At 39.5% G+C, this 21,046-nt stretch overlaps 2 protein-coding genes and 1 long non-coding RNA gene across 5 annotated transcripts in view; 1 reads left to right on the top strand and 2 right to left on the bottom strand.

Annotated features, from left to right (window-relative positions):
• Nucleotides 1-1,770, bottom strand: part of LOC145443209 (uncharacterized) — a 451,826-nt gene extending 450,056 nt beyond the window's left edge. Inside the window, exon 1 of the long non-coding RNA XR_013916339.1 lies at nucleotides 1,667-1,770. This is a non-coding gene — a long non-coding RNA (uncharacterized LOC145443209). The remainder of the gene's footprint in view (nucleotides 1-1,666) is intronic.
• Nucleotides 1-21,046, top strand: part of LOC145443197 (uncharacterized) — a 550,061-nt gene that overhangs the window by 360,796 nt on the left and 168,219 nt on the right. The gene's annotated exons all lie outside the window — the stretch shown is intronic.
• Nucleotides 3,035-10,051, bottom strand: LOC145443202 (uncharacterized). Of its 3 annotated transcripts, XM_080321195.1 has the most exons (5): nucleotides 9,653-10,051; nucleotides 9,368-9,595; nucleotides 3,990-4,088; nucleotides 3,810-3,914; nucleotides 3,035-3,564 (listed from the first exon to the last, which is right to left on the bottom strand). In XM_080321195.1, exons 2-5 carry the CDS (start codon nucleotides 9,383-9,385, stop codon nucleotides 3,307-3,309), a joined length of 480 nt encoding a protein of 159 aa, XP_080177321.1. In that variant the 5' UTR covers nucleotides 9,386-9,595; nucleotides 9,653-10,051; the 3' UTR covers nucleotides 3,035-3,306. The 3 variants fall into 3 exon arrangements, with proteins under 3 accessions (XP_080177321.1, XP_080177323.1, XP_080177322.1); XM_080321197.1 differs by lacking the exon at nucleotides 9,368-9,595; XM_080321196.1 differs by lacking the exon at nucleotides 9,653-10,051 and having other exon boundaries at nucleotides 9,368-9,609.

Raw genomic sequence — 21,046 nt, 5'->3', positions numbered from 1 at the left:
TCTCTCGCCCTGGATAAACCTATCAGTTTTCAGCGTTCTCACGTGTGTTGCGGCTACTTTAAGAACGTCGTCAAGGAATGGATTGGTTTGTGTTAGACCAGTGGTTCCCAACGTGGGCAATATCGCCCCCCAGGGGGCGATTTGGCGGTCTAGGGGGCGAAAATAATGAAGGGGCGATAGGGGGCGAAAATGGACGAAGGCGGCGATAGGGGGCGAAAACAACGAAGGGGGCGATGGCGCGTTAAAACATATATATTAAAATCGGGACCGTAACTGCCGCACCCCAACCCCCCCCCCAATTGAGAGTGGGGGCGCGAACTCGAAGGGGGACCAAATGCATTTCGTGAATTAATATAAATCAGAGAGTAATTTTTTAGAAATTCATGCAACTTTTTCAAAAAATTTTCGCGCTGGGTGCGATCTAATATTTTATTGTATCTTGATTTGGGGGTACCCGTCTCCCAACGAAAATACGCATGATTTAAGGAAATGAGAGACTTCGGCGTCGACCATTACTGCGCCACGACGAACCAAGACAATGAAGGCAGAGCCCATATAACATGCGACTCCGAGAAGTGTGCCAGAACGATCAGCAGCGAGAAGACCTTTGCCGAAAAGGAATGCTTCTGTGCTGACCGAAAACTTCGATATATATATACCGCACATGAATGTTTAATTGTCCATTGGCGCCTCAGTGTCTGATGTTCAATGTTTCTGCCCTGGCGACCTTAACCCTACAGGACAAATGCCATTCCGCAAGGAAAAAATATTTGCCAGTAAGGAAATATCAATTTGAAATCATGTGCGTATTTTAGTTAGGTACGTTTTGAGTTAGACGATTTCCATATCTCCTGACATAGCGGATACAGGAGGTCAGTAAATAGCATCATGCAACGAGTCAATAAAACAACGATCCCGCCCGAAGATGTTTAATCATTATTTAGGGGTCCTACCTTTTCCAACAAACCACACTCAGTTCCGCCGGTAAATCTGATTACGTGAGCAGAAAGAGGATAAAAACTTGATAGCAATATATATATGGGATTCGCGACCATATTGACCGATTCAAACATACGATGACTCACCAAACAGTACGTGAAATAGGGTATAGCTGATATGTAGCGACAAAACACCGATTGTCTGAGAGGGTCCGTGGTTTGTGTGATCACCCTATGGGTCAAAAGGCGAACGTTTTTGTGGGGGGACTGACGAAGTGCTGTTGTTCGGTTCCCAATATTTGGGGGGCGATGATCGGTGTGTAGCTTCAAAAGGGGGGGATGAGTCGAAAAAGGTTGGGAACGACTGTGTTAGACAATGCCGTCTCACATCCGCGTGCGGCGTTTCTTTAATGATGAGATCGCGCATTAGCTCATCAACGTAGCTCTGATCACAGCCATCTCTTGGGTTGCAATCTTTGGAGATTCCGCGTAGAGTAGCGATCCAATCAGCATACGACTGTCCACTGAGTGTCCAGTCTGTCTCCGTCGGAGATATAACGAAGAATCCGACTTCTGACACCAATTGTTATGTTCTTGATCTTGTTTGAACAATAACTCATACGACGAGGTTGCAATATGAAATCAGTATATTATCGGCAGTATAATTTTAAGACAGGTGACACGATCCAGAGTTCAGTTAAACGAAAGACCAGTAGACAACAGAACACAGGGTATAAATACGACACACGAGGAAATAATGATTGGCGGTAATTACTAATCCTAGACAAATAAGAAACAAACGATACCAACGTAAAATGCGCGAACATAACAATAGGTACATGCGGAGATTAATGATGACAAATTCTTCCAAGATATCATAATAGGCACTTTTTCCTTTGGACAAGCAGACATCCTATTTCTTTTAATGTTTCAAAACAAGCTTCAATGGCCACATATTTAGGCCATGTTACGGAGTGAACAATTCTCTTCTATACACTGTAAATATTTTAGTGTCTTTAAAAGCATAAAAGATATCACGTTTCATGTTCAAAAAGATATCACAATAAAATGTGCTTGATGCTGTGTATATTGTGATTTAAGATTTATGTGCTATATATATAGTGCTTCATGATTCAAGCGCTATTTGAGCTGTGCTACGGCTTGATATGGATTACTAAATAATCTGGCGTACTCGACGACTTATCCTGTTCGAAACCAGCAATATATGAACATTTTACTATAAACGAAACAAGTGATGTGCATGCTTTCAAGAAAACATGTTATCAAAAAAATGCACTTGTAGACATTAAACTAAATTTACAAATCTTGCACATATACCTGAATGTATAGCATAGAGGCCAAGATTGAAGAACAAACTTGTAAATTAACGGGCTAAGCAGCACTGAACTATTTGACAATACTTCCATTATGTCATGTCAGACGTAGAACTTCAGAGGTGCAAATAAGTTATAGTACTTACTGATATCTAGATGTCATGGCCAAAGTGGGAACAAGTATAGACAAAAGATAAGCGACACCGAACCATCAAGCTCCTGGGATACTTTCCATACTAGATTGCTTGTACAAGCCAGCACTAGAACTTCAATAAGTACGAGGTGGTGCAAATTCAAAAGTATTGGCTGTCTTCACAGTTAGATGCCAAGCTAAAAGTAGGAACTAGCATAACGAAAAGATAAGCGACACGGCTGGAATATTTGCAATGTCAGATTACTTGAACATTATATTACAAGACATGAGTAGAATTGCCAACTTCAAATGCGAATGGACCAACGAATGATTGTAAAACCTAATGGAATGCTAACAAAGGTCTGTTGTTGCAGCAGACTGTTCGAATTTATGAAAAAAATCACATAGTTTGGTGGATACATATTGATTATTTTTGTCACCGACAACGACATACTGCACGAACTCCAGGAGCTGGAATTTTTTGGGCTAAGACAGGTCCCAATATAGATATATCGACTTTCCATTAAATAAAAGGGCAAAAGAACATAAAGATAATCAGTTTTGGGCCCTTGTTAAGCGCCTCCAGCGTGGACGATCGTGGGCGTCTTTGGGCGACAGCCCGCGTTGCGCTAGCTCGTTCTCTATTGTCGAGCGCCATGTGGTTCTATTCCAGCCACCTCTGCGCCATGGCTCCGCCGGAATGTGGTTGATGATGGCGGCAACTTGTTGATCGTATTGATGCCGCACTAGATGACCGATTAGGCGGAAGCGTCGTTCAGCAGCCAGCAAACGGCATGGGACCGTTTTTGTGAGTTTGCGCAGTGCAATGGTGGATATGTGCTCCGGGTGATGGATGCCGAGTGCGTAGCAGAGGAGTACATCGTAGTTGGCGTTGAGCGTCTTAGCCAGCTTTTCTGTCAGCGTGAGTGCTTCTATTCCGTAGAGAAGAGCCTGCTCGACAGTGACACGGAAAATGCTGGTCTTGAGCTGAGGTGAGGCACTTGAGTGGAAGAGGCAATGTAGCCGTCTTGTTGCGCCCCAGGCCTTTGCTCGTTCGGCCATCAGCCAGAATCCATCCCTGTATCTTTCCATATCCATGCTTTGAAACCACCAAATGTGGAGCTTCGGACGTTTTGCTGTTGATGTGAATGTCATGGGCCTGAAATGTAGGCAAATTTTTTATTGTAACTACTCCAAACCATTTCGAGGGCCACGGGTTTACCGCCCCTGATCTGCACAATCATCTGTGTTAACAGAAGGTGCTACGAAACTCATTGACATTACAACAATAATGCTCACAATAAAAACCTTCGTAAGGTCATCATAGTTATGAAGCTATTGCATGATTTTCAAATCATACATTCATTATAAACTGAAAGTTATATTAATCTTATAAACAAGTACCTGTTGTACTGATAACGCAGATATTGCGGTCTTCTTTTTTGAGTTTATTCTCAGATCGGTAACTTGTGATTGTAATTGTTGCAGCTTCACTTCATTAGTATTGGACTGAAAACATTGAATAATTGAGGGGTTATTATCAATCAAATTTAATTCAGAATGGAATTGCGAGACCGCATTTACCTCAAATATCTTATCCAGTATGAGCATCATTCTTTCGTAGTATGTTCTGATCTCTTCAACTGTGGTTGGTGCGATCAAATTCCAGTTATCTTCCCTTACCTGTAAGAGAATGTATGTGTCTAAAAGAATGATTAGAATATGATCAGATCTATGAATATATTCATACAACGGGGTTGTAATCAGGGCTGTGGAGTCGGTAAATTTTACCACCGACTCCGGCTCCGACTCCACACATTTTCAATATATCGACTCCGACTCCTGAGTCTTTAAATGTACCGACTCCGACTCCTGGGTCTTTAAACGTACCGACTCCGACTCCCGACTCCGACTCCGACTCCAGCATTATTACCAATTTACTTCGAAAATTATATGCCACATTGTCGGTTGAATGACCATCATACCACCATTGAATACATGTAAACATGATTAACTGTGGCATGCTAAATTGTTTCATCGTGGCACAGCTCGAATTATCCACTATGCAATTAACATGAAATAAAGATTTGCTAAATATCCTTCCTTATTCAAGTTTTTATAACATGGACTCTCTAATATCCTGAAATGTATGAATCATTCAAATATGGCAGATATCCAATCCTGTATTATATAAATGTAGATAAAAATCCAAGTGTAGCTCTTGTGTATGACTCAGCAACTAATAAAGAAATTGAACCTACTAATTTTATCATTGCACACTATCCTGATTACAAGCACTAACACTCTTACTACTAATAAAAGACATTGGTCATAAATGGAATTTAGTTAAGTAGTCAAAGACCATAGTCTATGTCTAGTCTACATGTACCTAATCAAGTATTCAAGGATTGGGACTTGCAGTCTTTCCTAATCATTTGTTCGACCCAAACAGCTCAGCTACACCACAAATATTTTTAATTTTGTCAAGTGGGAAGCATCGTTTGGTCATATTTACATCATTTTTACAATTTTACAAATCCAGCCGAAGCATTTTCTCTGTCACAGTGTCATGGTATGATTCCAAAAATTACATCAATTTTGAGTGCATCACGAAAACGCATCTTGTGATTTTCTTTCCCTCTGCAACTGAGTTGTAATTTGCAAGTAATGTCAAATTTTATCTAAATCAGGGGTGGGCAACTTTTTCGGCGAAACGGACGCCTGAGATTTACGAACCATTGCGCGGGCAACTGGAATGTTGATAACCTTTTTTTAGTCGTCGATAGGAGCGAACCGAATTAGGTAACATTGCAAACAAGACTTATATTAATACGCTCAAAAATTGATAACAATATGTCATGCAACTGTGCAGTGCGCAATCAAGCCCTGGTCGCGCGAAGCGCGAAATATTTTGGACGACTGAATTAGGCTATAGCTATATCAATAAATATGTCACTAACATACATTGGGGGTCGCATCTGTATACAACTGGGTTCATTTGGCAAGGACAGGATTATTCGACGTTTAGACATAGCAAAATCGATGGTATGAGTGAACATGCCTCTATCATTTTGTGCAAATGTTTTGTCGGCGATCTCGCTGCGAGTGCACATCACAAGCGAAGCAGTATCTCCTAATTGCGAATATAGCTAGACTCAATTCTGTGAATAATATGTATTTATAATTCTCAGAAGGGGGCTCAAATACTGAATGCAAGAAATCTAGTGACAAGGAATCATGCAAAGTACCAAGAAAAATTTCAGATCAAATAAATCTGCTATGAAATATTCTACTTCATGGTCATATACTAGGCTTACCATATTTCGGAAATGAAAAAATAGGACACTTTTTCAGAAATTTCAGACATGCAAAACTGGAGAAGAATTCTCAAAAACCGGTAAATTTTTCCCACTTCATGATCGGCTGACTAAAAAAAAAAAGGTCATCACTTCCGCTCAGAGCTCAAAATCACGTTTTTCACTCCACATTGCCAGGTGGATGACTAAAAAAAAAGAAGGTCTTCTTTTCGCTCAGAGCTGAAATCACCACTTTTCCCTCCGAAATACCCGCCGGAGCTTCACTTCTGCGCTAATTTGCGGCATATCACTCGCAATTTCCTCTAAATCTCACCTAAATTTTCAAAAAAGAGGACAAAATCTCAAAATCAGGACAAAAGGGCGTCCTCCGAGGACACTTTCAAAAAAGTCAAAAAAGAGGACAAATCCTCTTAAAAGAGGACGTATGGTAAGCCTATCATATACGAAGATCTGGGATAAATGTGGCTGACCCCTGGAAACGTCAATGCGTCAGAACTGTTGTTTTAGTCATCATCAAATTTCGCGGTCATGCTAATCAAATTTTGGTTGGCCTTGCAATTGTACCTGATGTCATAGAGAATTTCGAGAATTTCCTCGCAGGCCACACCTAACCTTCTCGTGTGCCAAATCTGGCCTGCGTGCCACGGGCTGGCCGCACCCGATCTGTATGGTTAATAATAACAGTGATCGGTGGTACATAAAAATTCTATTGAAAATTCTTTGAAAGAATATGTTTTCATGATAGAGAAGTTGGAGTCGGAGTCGAAGTCACGGTCATTCTCACAAACTCCGACTCCGACTCCAGTCAGTATTTTCCCACCGACTCCGACTCCGACTCCGACTCCAGCTATAATAGTTTTCACATCTCCGACTCCGACTCCGACTCCATCAAGCGAAAATTACCCCGACTCCGACTCCGACTCCACCGACTCCGACTCCACAGCCCTGGTTGTAATGACTCGAGTCATGACTCGATTCGAGTCGGACTTGAGTCACGATTTTCTGATGACTCGACTTGACTCGAGTCAATATGTGTATCGACTTGACTTGGACTCGAGTCATTACGCATGACTCGAACCAAGTCATATGACTAGAGACTCCGAGGCCAAGAGCGACGTTTCCATGTAATCTCGAGAGTAGTAAAGTATAACCACCCAATTGAGAGTTCATCTATTGGTACTGGTACTTGAAAATGTAACCAGATAGATACCAGTGTTGGGATCGAATCACTACCTTCGAGTCACGAGTCATTGCATATTTTGACTCGAGTCAAGTCAAGTCAATCGATTTTCAAAGGTGACTCGAGTTAAGTCAAGGCACTCGATTTTTGGCGGACTCTCGATTCAAGTCACATTTCAAGTCAAGTCGCCTTTTCGAAGTATGAGGCATGATTACATCATTGCATTTTGCTAGCTGTCTGAAATACAGATTGAGTAGTCATTGATTCTGAACCGATGAACGAATATTAAGTTGAATATGCACGCAATAAGGCGCTGTATCGCTCGCATATACGCAGAACTGTTAAACCTAGCAAGTAATTGCATAGCCCTAGTTACCATCCGCCAAAAATAAAGAATAGAAAACGAATTGCTAGCTGTCTGAAATACAGATTGCGTGACCATTAGGGCAAGCTTTTTTCACTAAAATCGCGAGAAAGTTGCTCTTAATTTTGACAAAAGTTGCAGTAAAAAGTTGCATTTATAATTTTGGATGATTTAATAGGGTATGAGATACTTGAATGGTTCCGTTGCACAACCTAGTTTCTGCCGAACTCTCAAGTTTATTACTTTGCCATTTAACAGACATTTTAGCAAGCCAAAAATTCTGGCGAGACCAGGAAAAATTACATTTTATCCAGGGACGCAGCAAGAAAATACGCAATGCGGGAATATTTTCCCTAAAAAAGCGAAAGAGCATAGCGATAACCCTCTCTCTAAAACAAATGTTGCTTCCAGTCTAATCAAATTTTGGTTGGCCTTGCAAGTTCGCAATCTGTGCAATCCATTTTTTATAACATTACCAATTTCGGAAAATACCTCGCGGGCCACTCGAAACCTTCTCGCGGGCCACGGGTTGGCCGGCCTTGCTCTAAAAGAAGTCAAATAACGCACCCTAAACCCCCTATAGTTCTGCAAACTTGACCCAAGGCGTTGCCACACTCTTGGCGACTTCAACAAAATCAATAGCCTGTATAAGGCGATTCAGTGAAAGTTAAATTTTTGGCGGTCTCGCCTGGGCGTTCCCGAAATGGGAAACCATCTCAAATTTAGGCGACATGAAATAATGAGGCGATCAATTTACATAATGTTGGACGCGGTCGTGCTTGGCAGGGGTAGCTGAACTTCTTGCTTGCAAGCCATTGTGTCATAGATAACATTGAGATGCAGATAAACCATCATATAGTGCCACTTTGTTATTTGAACCAAATAGAATAGAACCATACCAGAAATAGTTTATAGCATTTTTAAAGCCCTCCTTCCCATTTTTCTCATTATTAGATCAAAGCTGCAGTAAAAGTTGGTATGAAAACGAGAGAAAAGTTGCAATATAAAATCCCTCCAAACATTATCTAGGAAGGTGTCGGAATCTGTAAAAAAAAAACTGCACTAGTGATCATTGATTCCGAACCGATGAACGATTATAGAGTTGAATATACCGGCAAGAAGGCGCTGCATCGCTCACATAAACGTAGAACTGTTGAACTACGTAGATAATTGCTTAGCCTCAGTTTATATAGTTAACAGCAAAAATAGAGAAACGTATTGATAAGATGCAATACATTACCCATTTACAAATAGATATGATACAATTCGAGCATGCGCTAATGGTTGAGGACAATTTAAACTATGTTCAAATTCAATTTCAATAAAACAAGAGGTTTGGTAAAGGTATGAACAGAGAACAGAAATAGACATTTTTCTATTTTATTGGTTTACTACTAGAGTTTACGACAATGTAGCTGTAAGCTTCGATCACTTTGTTTGCGGTCAATCTATTTGTGAGAGAACAATCGAGGCTAAGTGAAACGCTCGACCATTGAATGATTGGTCACTTTCAAGGGTTACACCAGCGTTTCGCGAACCATCCGAGCATATGCAAGATACAGTGATAAATATCGACACCGATTACTTGATGACTTGAAATTGGCTAGTGAATTTTGCTCACGAGTCACGAGTCAATCCGCATTTCTGATACGCTGAGTCAAGTCAAGTCATTTTAGCAAAGTGACTCGAGTCAAGTCATGACTCTAGTCATCCCAACACTGCAAGATACCATTAAAAGTGAGGAAAATTAGTATATCATAAATGCGAACCATTCGATATCACCAAACAGAGTTATAAAGGTGGGTTTAACAAGACTTTATCTGGAAACTGAGCAGTCAACACAATGACTCAGACTAGGACTCAGGTCATAATTCCCATGACTCGGACTGGAACCTCTGCTTGATGACTTTGACTCGGTGGTGGCAATTGAAAATGACTCGACTGGACTCGAGTCAAAACTAAAAAAGTGACATTGACTTGCGACTCGGAGCCTTGTGACTTGGTTACAACCCTGCCATACACATACAGTGAAGAAACAGCCTTGGCACATAATCTCTATAACAAAGCAATAAGAAGTTGTCATAATTGCATGCATACTCACTAGTCTGATGTCGCCCATGGTAGGGAACGTTCCAAGAAATCTCTTTCTTCGTTAGCTGAGAACGCCGGAGTCCGTATTGATGCTTGAATAGAGACAAGCCTTTGTGCCAATTGAGGTCTACATAAGCTGTACGAGTGTACGTGATTCGAGCGCTTGCTGAACTTTGAAGCTGAATACCAGCAAGGGCATCAGAGCAATGAGTTCAGGGTCTTTGGGACTGCACGACGGCTGCAATATTGATGGAAATATAAGAAAGAATCTTACTAGAATTATGCGGATAAATACCATAACATCCACATGGAGATCTGCATTGGTTGCTCCGGCATCTCCCCGAGATATGAGCTGCAGACACAGACAGTTTAGCTCAATTCATAGCAAAATATTACAAAATAATGATTACCGGTATTGGTGTGCCTGAAGGTCCTATATCCTCCCGGACTGATGGCTCTATGGGTAGGGTGGTATCTGACTGCGCGAGTGATTCTACATCAATACAGAGCGACTCATCCACAGGCAACGTGGTGTCCGACTCTGCGAGTGACGCTGATTCACTGCACGGATTGTTTGGGTCTGCGACTGAGAAAGATTCATGGCGTGTATTGTCTGGACCTCCATTAGTTGCTAGTTTCTCCCATTACTGTAACAACAAGATTTAGTTGCATGAACGGAGCTTCCATAGTTAATTAGCTCCCCCAGCAAACACCCGATCTCCCACGGACTTACGGGTACGTCCACAATTGTGCCCAATCGTCCCACGTCCCACGTTTAGTGACTGAGGACTTGCTCAGCAAGTCACAAATTGACGTCCAATTATGTAACTCCAAGTGACCCCCAGAGGAAGTAACTTTTGGAGTGCTCCTATGCCAGTCACCAATGACCATTCCAGTGGATGTCATAATAGTGTGATGCCTGGATGCCACCTACACAGGAGTTGATTTGGATGTCCCTACTGGGAAATCGTTTCTATGAAATCACATCTGCATTATTCTGCAGTCAATGTTGAATAATTTGTCTGAATACACTCATGATACATGTGAAATCTAGTGGAGTGAAGCCGTGAATGTTGATATGGTGATGACTTTCTCATCTCGTGGAACTTCACAAGCCCGGCTATCAATCAATGCGGTCGCACAGTGCTAAAGAGGCTCGATATAATGTGCGATACAGAGACAACGCAGCTTATTTTATTGTGACATTACTGGGTCGAAAATGCCCACACCAGGGGCAAATACTCGTAATGCATGTGAAATCTTCGAACATCATAACTTGATAATTGTCATGAAGGGATTGTGATGACTATTCCGATCACTAAACAACGCAGTACGCAATCCTACCGGCTATTCCGTTAATGGAGTCGAACACGCCTGTTGCTTCAATTCATTCAACCATAAAACCAGACGCTTGCCTTCTTCTATTTGGCGAGAATCGCGCATGCGCGTGTAATTCAATTTGATCAGTGTAGTAATGGCGGAGGGACGAATTTATCACAGTAATCAGTTTAGTTCATAATTGGAAACGTTAAACAGCGTGGATTGTGAGATGTCTCTATAATGAGTACCGGAAGGGCAGGAAGCTTGGTATTTGAGTGCTATATTTATTAAACAGCAACAGTCTCGATCATCATGAAATGCTGATGCGATGTAATGAATTTGACTATATGATTATAGTGAAACGGCTGTAATATCACCTACAGACGAAATTGATTGACCCGCTGCTAATCGGTAACTCATGCAAGCCGATAATTCTTGTAGTACATTTGATACTATATGATAATGTATTTATCATAGAAGTCTGATTTATTGTGCTCTGTTGCATAATGTCTCAAAGCAATAACTTGACATTTAATATGCATCTTGTGAAAAGTTTTACAAGGATTTCCTAGGACTGCAGGATCCAATCAGCAAACCAAATGCAGCATAAAGTAATGTACCGGTATATTATAACATATTGGTATATACTGAATTTTGAAATGTTATGTAGGCTAATAGAAATGTAGAATGTTCCTTTATGGAATGTGAGATTGCTGAATTTGTGGCTGCATGAAGATTGTAGCATCAAATTAACATATTCATTTTCGTATTTTTGTCTCCACAACAGTACCGGTATATAACCATCGATAATAGCGTTAATAAAATAATTGAGGCTTTCTGTGAACATGTAATAATTAATGGTTTATATTTAGGTTATTTTAGGAACAACATTATAATAAGTTTGTTAGCCCATCTTTAACCTCGCTCTAATCGAAGGATACTACACTAATCCAATTATAAACTCTGTAAACTTAACATGTTCATGGCCTGGAGCAGACGGGTTGTTGACAATGTTACCGCAATGTTGGCACGGCCTCCGTGCATACTTTTGATGCTTGATTATAACTTTCAATATTAGTATATATACACGGAAACATTGCCTACATTGCAGCAGTATTAACAAAGTAGGCTATGGATGGGCCTTGAGAAAGGCTGATTGCTCATGGTAAACTTCCCGTCGATAAGAAAACACAACCTTATTATCAATGGATTCATACTATATATGGATGGGACGAATCTGTGTTTGTGTATACGAAGTTATTTTATTTCTACCAGGAGACTAGATATTGAACAGGCAATGTTATGTAGTTCTAAACTTCAGAGGAAGGTGCCGCAGTGGTGCTTTGTTCATGGATCAAGATGTTGAATTATGTAAGTTGAAGTTACGAACTATATATATGATAATTTATGATTGTTCATTAATTAGCAATTTATTACCCTTAAAAAAGTGCCATCGATGATGCGGAAATATACTATGGACGTTGGTTTGCAATCGGGCTGCTCCAAACGTGGTGGGTGAAACTATAATTTTATTATCAACTGCATTCTTATAGAGGCAAAGAGCGTGTAATTTCAGTAGGCTGTCATGAAAATAGTCATATACTTGGCTCTAATCATAAGAATTGATACATACTTGGCTCGAATCATAAGAATTGATACTCGTTCGAGATTTGAGTAACGAAACCAATGTGCTCAGCCCTACTGATTAGTCATTATAGTGAGTATAATGTGGGAATAGTCCAGCTTCATTGTCTTTTTTTTTTACAGGATATTCTAGATTCCTGGCTTGGCTTCTTGACAAATGGCTTCACTACAAACATAATAATTATTTTGATTATTTAGATCGGCAATGTCTTCAATTGATAGTGCTCAACAACGTCAAGAACATTGTACGAAGAATGTCTTGTTGACTGGAACCGAAAACGTTCGGAAGAACTACCGCCACATGAAACAAGCGTTGCTGCAAAATCGGTACTGCGTCATCCTCAGGAAAAAGTCAAAACACTATTGAAGGTATAAAACGTTGAATACACTTCATGGAAACCAGAGGCTGTGGAAGTAATCATCTTCTGAACTGAAGTAGATGTAATGTTATGGATTTATACACACCTAGAGGTAACAACTTTAAAGTTGCGTCAAATCTACTCGAAATGGAAGTAGATAATGCAGTTCTGAAAAGTGCACAAATAATAAGTTTTAAAAAGTAGATTTGGTTGAGGTGTTGCGTAGGCCTTCTTAGCGTTTGATAATAGTTGGTGGTAAAAGTAATTGTTTGCACTGGAGTAGAAATAGTAGCAACGCCTTGAATTTCTACTGCTGTACAATTAGCCATTTACCAGGCTTGTAAAAATCACATCAAAATGCAGTAAAAAGTTCTGAAAGAAGCTTTTGCGCTCTATTCTATCCCAGGGGTTCTTAACCAGGGCCCGTAGACCCTTTCGTGGTACGAAGCATCACATCAGAATGTACGATATGCATTGTAGAATTAGACCTATATGCTGTGGTCCTTGTGCTATGCGCAATTTTATGTGAATTGACTGTCTGATTTTAATATAGGTACCATCAGAAATTGTGTTGAAAATAAATTGGGGGCTACGAGAAATCTTATAGGTAGCATGTAGGGTGCGATCGCTAAGGCTAAGAAACAATGCTATTACTAAGGCTCAATAATGATAATATTCAAGTTCTTATTGATATGTTCCAATAATAATCGAAGGCAACATCTAATTCTGAATTAATTTGACTTCGGCAATGACAGTAGCAACAGCCTACTTGTCACGACTATATCAAAACCCGGATTAGGCTACACCGCTAAAATGTTCTGATATCAGATCAATCTTCCGTAGATTTTAAAATACTCTACATAAAGCTGTGACATGTTAAAGGTCCACTAGCTGCAATATTATAACCCAGAGTTTGACGATGTCATGATGCATCTTATTGCATTATCTCTATAACTAACTCATTATTGTAACAAATTATGCCCAGCACAAAAATAATTTTATTGAAATATTCAAATATGTGATTTTTTCGTGTCGGATGTGAATAATACAATAGTAAATTACATTCTCGAGATGTTTGTGGAATGCCTGTCTGCAAGCTCCCGTCAAATAAGGCCTACTTGAAAATTATACATTGAATATCCCTATTTTGCTGCGTCGTCAAAAATCCGAATGTGTCACAGTATTCATCGTTAGTATCGTGCTAAATAGTATGAATAGCGATTTACAAGACATCAAACTACTTCCAACTGTCGACATGGTCAAAATATGGAGACTTGTGGAATGTCGTAGTTGTATGCTTTTACACAGAGATAGGGAAAGTAATCATTTTCAGCACTCAAGTAGAAATATTTGTAGCGTCAGTAGTCTAGTAGAAGTAAGAGTAACGCAATGTATTTCTACTCGGGTACAAGCACTCAAGCAGCGATATACACGGATTATCAAAACTACTTTAGGTGAAAGTAGAAGTTGTGTAAAGTACTGAAGTATGTACTTGAGGTGTTTCCACAATTTAATTTGATTGACGGGTTGCATACTCCGTATCACAACGTCAGAAGCTCTCCGCACGCAAGTAGACATAGTAGTATCGTCATAAATTATCACTCAAGCACAAGAGAAGTAGCGGTTCACAAGACATATCACAATTAATGCATGAGGAAATAGAAATTGAAGCTCTGACGCAAATTTCATGTGCTATGTCAGCAGAGTGGCTCTACAAATGATTTGCTGACATTGTTGTATATGTTTCAGGTAAAACAAAGACCAAGAAGAAAACTGTTGTTGCAACCAAGTTTATTGCGAATACGCGCTCGCGCTCTTAACATGATGCGGTGCAAATGATGCATCGTTTTATAATATGCAATGTAAATTATAACTTATGATTGCTCGATGCTTATCCCTGTTTTAGTTGTATTAGCAGTTGTACTTTTTCAAATTCATGTGACACGTTTCTTTCTAATTTCTCGTATGCACTTCAATTGAAATGTTTGTAATGGTAATTTAAAATTGACTTAGAAATTGCTGTTATATTCAAAATCCCACTGACACATTTATTCATAGTGATTTCCTGATCGATTTTTAACGTAAGCCTGAACTTTGTAAACGAGTAATAGTTCATTAATTAATGTTGTACATTGTACTTGTATTTTGCAATTGTCGTTTTCCAGTAACCCAATAGAAACAGTTTGTTAGCTTATATGATGTTGAATTCCATATAATTGCACCAGGTATGGAGGATGTGGAGGCAGTCATCATGGAGATGATAAAGCGGTCTCCACAGGGAGTCCTGATATGGTAATCCTGAGGAATAGAACAGGTGGCAAATGACATATCCATAGGGAGTCACGTCACGTCCACAGTAGGTCTGACGCATCCATAGGGAGCCACGTCACGTTCACAGTAGATCCGTATGGAGTCACTTCACGCCCACAGTAGGTCATTTTAGACCAACTCAGGAAGTGTTTAGGACGCTCCTAGTTGTCGACAAATCCACTCCAGGGAAGTAACGCTGGGCACCCTGCGGCTATTCCGCAGGAAGTCAACTGGAAATCGAGTGTTTGCTGGGTCCTACTTCTTGCAGTCTCAACAGACGCCAGACGGTACGTCATTTGGTACGTCATTTGCCAAAGGTCTTTATCACGAAGCTTGGTGAAAATATCCGAATCTATGAATTTAAGCAAATGTTTTGTAAGCCGATCTGAACTCTCAACAAAGGGGCACAACCAATAACAAGACTGTCCGTTAGACATTTATCAAAAGTACACGCTAATAATAACCTAAGCTGCATAGTAACCATTCTAATAGATCACAATTGGCACCAGCATTCAACCAACTCCACACAAGATGTACTGAATATAACTGCACAAGCTGTCTCGATTAGCTAGTTAACAGGGCACATTGCTGAAGCTATATTACTTATATACTTACCTTCCAATTTCTGGATGTGCTGCCATGCAATACCGTTACTCGCCAAGAAAGCTTTAAAATCCGCATGCTGATTCCCAGTCATCGCGATCACACCACATCGCAAAAGAGCGAGAAACGCCCGAAAAAAGAGGAACTTTAAGAACAACACTAAAGGTCACTCCCGGTCGTGGCGCTTTAGCACGATATTGTGCTGCCACAAGCGGCAGATTTGGCGATTGCGCTTTATCTCATTTACAGTGTAGAGTTTATTGTTTGTAAACTTTTACGTTTTACGAAGGAGCAGTGTGTAGTCACAAAATACATTGACGGAATAAGTCTGCAGGACATTTGTATAAGGATAGATAACGCTAGGCTTACCATACGTCCTCTTTTAAGAGGATTTGTCCTCTTTTTTGACTTTTTTGAAAGTGTCCTCGGAGGACGCCCTTTTGACCTCTTTTTTGAGATTTTGTCCTCTTTTTTTGAAAATTTAGGTCAGATTTAGAGCAAATTGCGAGTGATATGCCGCAAATTAGCACAGAAGTGACGGTCCGGCGGATATTTCGGAGTGAAAAACGGTGAATTTAGCTCTGAGCGAAAAGATAACCTTTTTTTTAGTCATCCGCCTGGCAATGTGGAGAAAAAAAACGGTATTTTGAGCTCTGAGCGGAAGTGATGACCTTTTTTTTTAGTCAACCGATCACAAAGTGGGAAAAATTCACCGGTTTTTGAGAATTCTACTCCGGTTTTGCATCTTGCAAATTTCTGAAAAAGTGTCCTCTTTTTACATTTTCAAAACATGGTAAGCCTAGATAACGCAGGGAACTAAATTGGGTACAGCGCTACTACTAACAATCTTAGAACGAAGACTGATATGGAAAGATGATAACTGTTGCCACCGACTAAAAATATCTGCATCCACATATAAATTTATGGGTCGAAAAGAAGTCCTTATCGAAAGAAGATAGAGAACCACTGGATTCAGTTAAGCGAAAAGTCAGTTATTCTGTTCTACCGCAACCCAGGTTTCATCATCATAGATGATTTGAATAACAACATTTGATCTGTTGCTGTTTTACGCTCACCGTATTGTTACTAACGAAAGCCGAAATTTGATTAATTTATGAAAATCAGATAAATACATACCGAAAAAACCTGACGTGATGGACAAATTCTAAGCACCGAATCGGATTCATCAACCTAATATTAGCCTAAATTAATCAATAATATTTTTGGCGCAAAATATTTTTGAAATTTGTAGACCAATGTAATTTTGTGGGTCGAAAAGAGCTTGTGATTGAACGAAGATAGAAAATCACTGGTTTCAAGTTCACCAAAAACTCTCTCTTTCCGTACTACAACAATCCAGGTTTCATGATCGAATATTTTAATGTTGTATGCTTACCGTAAATTATTGAATTAATTTGATAAATTTATGAAAATGAGATAAATTCAAACGGAAAATATCTGACGTATTCGAGTACAGAATCGGATTCAGCAACCTTCAATAGCCCTAATAAACCCTTAAAATTTTGGCGCAAATTTATTTCAAAATTTGTAAACCAGTGAATCATTGTTATTGCTGGCCAAGCTCACAGCAGAGAGTTACTAAATATTCACAAACAGAAAGCTGAACTAAATATTTTATGAAGATAAGGTGAATGCTGGTTTAGTGCTGAAGTTTGAATGCAGAGAATGTCAACCAAACATGTTATAATGACGTAAATTTCACAAAAATTGCAATTTATGAAAAGGGTTGACAGTGCAGAACCTATCCAGATTCGTTTGTGAATGCGCAATTCAAAATTCAAAAAAGAGGTTCACTTCCAACACCAACCGATCCCAAAAAGTATAAGGGGTATTGATAACTTGTATTTCGCGAGACCTTGCGAATAGCAAAGGAAGTAAAACGTTTTTTAAGCCTTCATGCATTTGTATATAAAGCGGTTACGGTAACGAATTCTTATTTTATAGCTCTCCTCTCTTGCAATAACCGATGAAAAAATGCCAGCCGAAACTTACCGTGGTATTGCATCTATACTCAAGTCGATTGGTTGCAAAGCCATAACGTTCTCTGGCTGCAATTTGACGAAGAAAAAACTCTCTGAATTTCACATCGGATGTAAATACAACATTCCATCGGTAAGTTTATTTAGTGCATAAAGTGTAGCATCCGAATGAGTTTAAACTAAATATACGTAATGCATGTATAAACTTCCCTTACTGGAAAATCAGAATCTGTAAGATCAGAATAGTGTTTGAGATGTTTTATTTCGTTCCAATAAATGCAATAAGCTGATCGTGCCAATATTTTCTTGTGGCATTGATTTTGACATATAATGTACATTCGTCTCATGGTGCATTTAATTGGAATAGTACAGAAGAATTTCAGAAGAGCTGTGAAAACTGAAGGTATCTCTACGTGATATATAGAGACTAAATCTCAATATTGCAATCGCTAGGGATAGTTTGGTATAAATAAGACGACAACGTCGCGAACATTATAAGTCCCATTTTGATAATTCGCATATTCTCAATCTAATTTTTATGCATAGGTAGTTCATATTCCTCGACCTTTTGATAAAAAATAAAAACAAGGCGTAAATTGACTTCAGGCTGGGGGCAACGCATCCTATTCAGTTGGACCACGTAAAGTAGTAGGCCTACCGCAATAAGCTATCATTTGAACCTGAGTCTGTATTCTTCCCGCCGTTACCAAATCGGCAATTAAGACAGTCACCTCCAAGAAACGGAATACGAAGGAAAGAATTGCGGTAGGTTGACTCTGGATGTATGCCTTCCTAGCTGGTACAATCAGGCTGACGAAGTGGACGAATACCTTATTGAATAACAATGAAAAATGGCTGGTATTATCCTGATAAGACAAACCACGACTATAAAATAAGCAATAAATGAAACGAACTACTACAACAAAACAAAGCTTGCTACTGACGCCACATAAAGCTCGATAAATGAACTCACGTTGTCACTGCTAAACACGCTCGACCGTCAAATCAACCGAATATTTAAGCATAAATAATGTATCAACATATCTAATGCTTGATATAATTATATAATTTTAACATTCTAACTACTGGTTACTGTATAAACAGTTTTGTAATGAAGAAATTTTTCCTAAATTTTTCCAAAGTTTAAAAAAAAACAGGAGCATTGATCTTTCGATATTTTCAAAGGGGGCGACGGTGTGCAAATGGTAGAAATCTTTTGAGTACAGAGTACTCATAAAGCAGCCAGTTCTTTTAAAGCTCTCAATTCTGCAAGTAATCGATGCCGAAATGTCAGCCGATGCATATCGAGAACTCGCCGTTATACTCAAGTTCATCGATTGCAAAGGGATTCAGTTTAAAGACTGCAATTTGACAACGCGGAAGATTTCTGATTTCTACACGGGATGTGAAAAGAACGACCTATCTGTGAGTTCATTTAATGCAGTAGGCCTAGACAAGTGGATTGGTGCAGTGCTCACTAGTAACCACGGGGCAACCGTGATTTAGAAATAATAGTTGAATTATGTTGCAGCATTTTCAGGGTAATCATTTTTGCTATCGACGATAATCGATTGCATTGCAAATGAAATTTCCTCATTTATTGTTTTACAATGCATATAAACATAAACTGAACAAGCAAGTGTGCAGGTAGGAACGTGTAATCTGTGAAACGCACTGCTCACTATTACATCGCAACTAGGCGGATGCACGCCCCCACAGCCACCCGCTTTCACTACATGTTTGCGTGCGCTGTAGCTAGAATAAAATCATGGTGTCCTATATGGTATCCTACATTTTCCAAGACACCTCACTCAGCTCTATCGGTAAATGTGATTACGTGGGCCGAGAGAGGATAAAATTGATAGCGATATAGACGGAATTCCCGATTATATCGACCGATTAAATCGAGAATTAAATAACATTTTCGCGCGTTCAGACGATATAAGCTGACTCACTGAACATAACAACAATACTCACCAATGCGCAGCGACAAAAATGTAAACGTAGATAGGGATATGGTAGAGAAGCATCCCAGAAATTTGGGTTATCAGTGTTATCACTCTACGGGAGTCCAAGACCAACTTTTTTTTTTTTTTGGGGGGGGGGGTTGACGAAGTGCTGGTTCGATCCTGCTGTCACATTTTTATGTCATGCCACAAATTGCAGTATAGTAACTAGTTTTCTTAAGCTAGTAGGCCTATGTATGGTTGTGTATGTTCAACTACGAGAAGAAGTATTCATTGTTGTGAAATTTTATATTTGATTTAGGTATTGCTTTCACAACTACATTCATTGCAGTAAAGAATTTATTAACTCGAAGACTTTTCGTGTGCCCCTTATCGAGAGTTAACGGCACAATAATAAGCATACAGAGAGAGATTCAAACGAAAACCAAAAAGGCAAAGTATGACGTAATAATACAATAATAAAAAATTAACGCTAGGCAAAGTCAGCTGTACCGGTAGTCATAACAAGAGACGAGAGAAAATCAAATTATGCTATAATACACGGAGGACAACACACAAACAAATAGCGGTATATATTAATGGGAAATTTTGAGATTATATAGAAACTCTTTCTGTCGACATAAATCCGGATTGGTAAATTTTATTATGGTTGACTCCAAGACAGACAGATGGAAGGCAGATCTGCATTTAGCAATCACAGAGAACGTGCTGTCATTGTAATGACAGTTGGTTTAGGATATATCTTATTCTCATATGAATACGGCCCTATACTTGAACGGCACCAATCGTTATTTCGCAATTTTCTACTCATCATTGAATCTGCCGCCATAGCAACCCGTTTACGCCACATATTATCGTGCGCTGTAGCTAGAATAAAATCATAGTGTCATATATGGTGTGGACACAAGCAAATTTCACAGCTCAATGCGATTGGCCTACGTCACACTTCCCATTTGGCCAAAGGTAATTTTTTGTTATAAGCAAATGAATGACGTCACATTAAAAATAATGTTTTGTTACGAGGCCTCCTCATCGAAATCCTTGCTTTTCAATATGTATCGAAAACAACCGTAACAACCTAGGGATGGCGTGAACCTCTGAAAGGTTCAGGTTCGTATGAACGCGAACCTTTTTGAAAGGTTCTGTGTGAACGCGAACCTGAACCTCGTGACGTCACGTGACGTCATATAGCTAATTCCAACCCTATCTTTCAATGAAGTGATAGCCTATATATTAATGTACACGATACCTATAGCGACGACTCGGGCCACATAATGCCACAATGCTGAAGTGCATTTGGCGTTTTAAACGTCGCTAAATGTATCAATTGTGGCAATCAAATGATATAATACTCCCATAAAATCAATATCATCCTTCGCTTTGCCAATAATTTCGAAGAGGAGTTGTCAGGGAATGTAAGCTTACGCCTCAACGGTCTTGACCAGACCGGGCAATGTATTCGGTGTATGAGTATTGCTACATTGAT

Source organism: Botryllus schlosseri, chromosome 7 (assembly GCF_051294905.1).
Source record: "Botryllus schlosseri isolate E-star chromosome 7, Bs_hap1, whole genome shotgun sequence".
In the NCBI taxonomy this organism is placed as follows: domain Eukaryota; kingdom Metazoa; phylum Chordata; class Ascidiacea; order Stolidobranchia; family Styelidae; genus Botryllus; species Botryllus schlosseri.
The sequence above is the reverse complement of the archived record's forward strand: the minus strand, read 5'-3'. Positions and strand labels throughout refer to the sequence as shown.

Excerpts from the sequence above, each read along its gene's own strand:
- LOC145443202 (XM_080321195.1), bottom strand. Across the intron at positions 3,915-3,989 it reads TACTGGATAAGATATTTGAG|TCCAATACTAATGAAGTGAA; the intron begins GTAAATGCGGTC and ends CAATGTTTTCAG. Across the intron at positions 3,565-3,809 it reads CTGCGTTATCAGTACAACAG|GCCCATGACATTCACATCAA; the intron begins GTACTTGTTTAT and ends CCTACATTTCAG.